The sequence below is a fragment of the Mandrillus leucophaeus genome, unplaced genomic scaffold (assembly GCF_000951045.1).
Source record: "Mandrillus leucophaeus isolate KB7577 unplaced genomic scaffold, Mleu.le_1.0 Scaffold79, whole genome shotgun sequence".
NCBI classification, from domain to species: Eukaryota; Metazoa; Chordata; class Mammalia; order Primates; family Cercopithecidae; genus Mandrillus; species Mandrillus leucophaeus.
The window spans coordinates 164,696-168,516 of record NW_012108585.1 but is presented as its reverse complement, the minus strand read 5'-3'; the positions used below and the strand labels follow the sequence as shown (position 1 = coordinate 168,516).

Sequence of the window (3,821 nt, the reverse complement as noted above, 5' to 3'; positions counted from 1 at the left end):
AAAATAACAACAACAACAAAAATATCTAGGGAAATGCTGTCCCAAAGAACTGTCTGTAATGATGAAAATGTTCTTTGCACTATCCAATACGGTAGCTATTAATACCAGCTACGTGTGGTTATTTATTGATTTACCTTTTCTGGGCAGTCGCAGTGAACCAGTGTAGGTTTGGCGTGACTCCTACATGTGGTTATTGAGCATCTGAAATGTGGCAAGTGGTCGGAGGAACAGAACTTTGACACGTGCATGGAATGTTAACTTAAACAGCCACAGGAGGCTCGTGGCCGCCCCAGTGGACAGCGTGGCTGGAGAGCACAGGGGACACTCTTCAGCTTGGATTCTTGGCACATCCCTCTCTCCTTGTCCAAGTATCTTCCAGTGCCAGTCAGCGAGGCCCTACCCCTTTGAAGTGGGCTAGCCGTGATTAACTCTGTCTTTCTTTTTTTATCTTTTTGTGTGTTCGAGATGGAGTCTTGCTCTGTCGCCCAGGCTGGAGTGCGGTGGTGCGATCTCAGCTCACTGCAAGCTCCGCCTCCCGGGTTCAAGCAATTCTGTTTCCGCATCCAGAGTAGCTGGGATTACAGGCGCCCACCACCACGCCCAGCTAATTTTTTGTATTTTTAGTAGAGATGGGGTTTCACCATTTTGGTCAGGCTGGTCTTGAACTCCTGACCTTGTGATCCCCCTGCCTAAGCCTCCCAAAGTGCTGGGATTGCAGGTGTGAGCCACTGCGCCTGGACCAATTCTTTCTCGCTCAGATAAGTTACTCTTACTCAATTCTGAACTGGAGTTTGAATCCTTTACTTACCCGGAAAAGCATTTTGCGTGGTTAGCATGATATTCTTTATCCCTTCATGACCTGACTCCTGTCTATGTCACCACCTCACCGTTACCTCTCTCGCCTTGTACTTGCTGCTGCCCTTCCAGGCACGTCTTTGTGCATCACTGCCACCACCTCCATTCCACCCTGATTTTTCAAAGGGAAAGTAAACCTTGGGGGTACCTCCTCTGATACCCCAAGATCGCATGAGGCTCTTCTTAAATGTGTCTGGTGGCACCTGCACTGGCCCCGGCCCTACTGCTGCACTTCCCTCACTTTTCTTCTGCTTGTTGACTTGATTTTCCCACTAGTCATCAAGATCGTGAGGGCAGAAAAGGTGTCTTCATCTCCACAGCTTCTGTGCCTAGCACGGTGCTGGCTCTATCATAAGCACTCAAAACTATTGACTGAATGATTCGGGGTTTAAAGATCTGTTTTATTATAATTAGTCTGGGGGCAGTGGCTCACGCCTGTAATCCCAGCACTTTGGGAGGCTGAAGCCAGTGGATCCCTTCAGCTCAGGGGTTCGAGACCAGCCTGGGCAAGATGCTGAAACCCCATCTCTACTAAAAATACACAAATTGTGCCGGGGTGGTGGCACACACCCATGGCCCTCGCTACTTGGGAGGCTGAGACAGGAGGATCGCTTGAGCCTGGGAGGTGGAGGTTGCAGTGAGCCGAGACTGTGCCACTGCGCTCCAGTCTGGGTAGTAGAGAGAGACTTGGTCTCCAGAAAAAAATCTGTTTTATTGTAATTCTTTAGCTTTATATATATATTTCTTTTCTTCGTTTTTATTTTATTTTTAAAAATATCTTTGTGTACTGAAACCAGCCTTGACAACCAGCTTGTCAGAGAGTAAAGATTTTATCCAGATCTCAGTGGAGTCCCTCTTAAAACGATTTTGTCAATTTTTGGTGGCCTAGAGCGTTTGCTTCAGGGCATCGTTAGGCCTATCTTCCTTTGGATCGACTGGCGGTCTCTGGGACAATTCTGAGGCAAATTGAATACCTGAGTGTTATTTTTTGACATTGTTGACATCTCTCCCGGTGAGCCTGGTTTTACTCAGAGCCTAGCATTTGAACAGCACAAGACGCGCCGTCCTGCCAAGATGAAATAATGCTTTTCTGGGTGTGCTGCAGTGTCAAGGAAAGTGAATGGTTTAGTGGACAGAGCACCCAGCTGGCCTTCAACCACCCAACAGATATTTGTTGAGCTCCTGCTATATGATACCAGGCTCTGTTCTGAGCACTGGGAATATGGTAATAAACAAAAACAAAGACCCCATCCTCCTGGCCACCCTCATTCTAGCGGTGGGAGGTAGAGACGTAAACAAGACAAGTGGACGGGACGTGTCCGGGAGGTAGAGACGTAAACAAAACAAGTGGACGGGACGTGTCCGGTTAGAAAGCAGCAGGACATGTCATGTTAGAAGACGGGCTACGGAGGAAAATAAGACAGAGACTGTGAGTTTTATGGGTGGGGTTGCAATTTTCAGTGGCATGGTCAGGAATAGCCCTACTGAGATGCCCCTTCAGCACTGGGCTCAAGGAGGAGGGGAACGAGGCATTGAGCTGGGGGACAAGAACTCTAGGAGGAAGGAGCTGAGGCGGCACCTAACACGCCCCGTGTGCGCAGGGAACAGGGTGGATGTGGGAGGGCAGGTGGCTGAGGGAACGGTGCGGGAATGGATCCAGTAGGGCCTTGAAGGCAACTAAAGGGGTTGCGGCTTCTTCCTGTGAGTGGGATGGGAAACCCATTGGAGGCCTTGACCTGGGGTGTGACATAGAGTGATCTAAGGTTTAACAAAATGGAGATTTCACGAGGGGAGCAAGGGTGAAAACTGAAGGCCAAGTAGGAGCCCGGAGCAGATGGTGCTTACCCTCTACCAGGGTGGTGGTAGTAGAGGTGACAAGAAGGATCCGTCTAGGTATTTTGAAGGTGGAACCCAGACAACTTGCTGACCTGGGTTCCGGCCTACACGTGCTCATTCACGAGCAGATACAGGCCATTTCTAAGACGATCCACTGTCTTCATGGGCACAATGGGGAAAACAGTATCTGTTTTAATATTTCCCAGGATTATTGTATTTATCAAACATAAAAAAGTCAGTATTCTTTGTAAAACTCCAAAGTCACATACAAATAATAAAGAGCACTCTAGCTCCATGTGTTCATTTAATTTCTTATCAATCCTACGCAATGGATCTTACTATCTACAGTTTAGAGACGAGGGAAGCCAAACACAGAGAGCTGAGTTAGAACTTACCCCCAGACGCACAGTTCATACCCGGGGGGTCGGCATTCAAGCCAGAGCTAACCTGTGGTCTTGGCCATTCTGACACGTCACTTCCCCAGAAACCGTTCTTCTTATTCCTCAAAGGTGGTGACTTTGCACAGGGTTGCCATCTGATCATACTTAAGGAGAATATATACCCAAGCATCTATGTACCCACATGTCCAAGTGTGCAGTAGAGAGGCAGCTGCGTTTGTTGAGGTTACTGTGTGTGGGAGGATGTTTTGTGCAGATAGCCTTAGCCTGGCTTCTGCCAAATACCTTCCTTCCCATTCTCCTAGAATTTCATCCCGCTCTCTAGTTGTGTCATATGCTGGCTGGTGATTTTTCTCTTTTTTCCCTCCTCGTGACCCATGGCTAGAACACTGTGTGGAGTTCCAGAAGACCAATGGCTCCCTGAATGGTACCTCTGAGAACGCCACCTCTCCCGTCATCGAGTTCTGGGAGTAAGTGAGACCCTTCCCCACCCAGTGGGCCCTGTGTTCAGAAGAAGGGTATGGGGAGGAGGTCACACCAAGGTCACTCTCAATAGACAGCAAGGGAAGAATTTCCACTAAGTGGCTTTTTTCTGTGGTGCCTGTGTTTGTGGTTATTGCAGGATTCGTTTCAGAGATAAGATTCCATGGCCGGGCGCGGTGGCTCAAGCCTGTAATCCCAGCACTTTGGGAGGCCGAGACGGGCGGATCACGAGGTCAGGAGATCGAGACC

General features: G+C 48.9%; 2 protein-coding genes across 2 annotated transcripts in view; both read left to right on the top strand.

Moving 5' to 3' along the window:
- KDM5A (lysine (K)-specific demethylase 5A) overlaps positions 1–3,821 on the top strand; it is a 197,911-nt gene that overhangs the window by 160,381 nt on the left and 33,709 nt on the right. The gene's annotated exons all lie outside the window — the stretch shown is intronic.
- Positions 1–3,821, top strand: part of SLC6A13 (solute carrier family 6 (neurotransmitter transporter), member 13) — a 45,532-nt gene that overhangs the window by 23,813 nt on the left and 17,898 nt on the right. Inside the window, exon 3 of the mRNA XM_011967132.1 lies at positions 3,475–3,559. Within this exon, the coding sequence (XP_011822522.1) occupies positions 3,475–3,559 (85 nt within the window). The remainder of the gene's footprint in view (positions 1–3,474; positions 3,560–3,821) is intronic.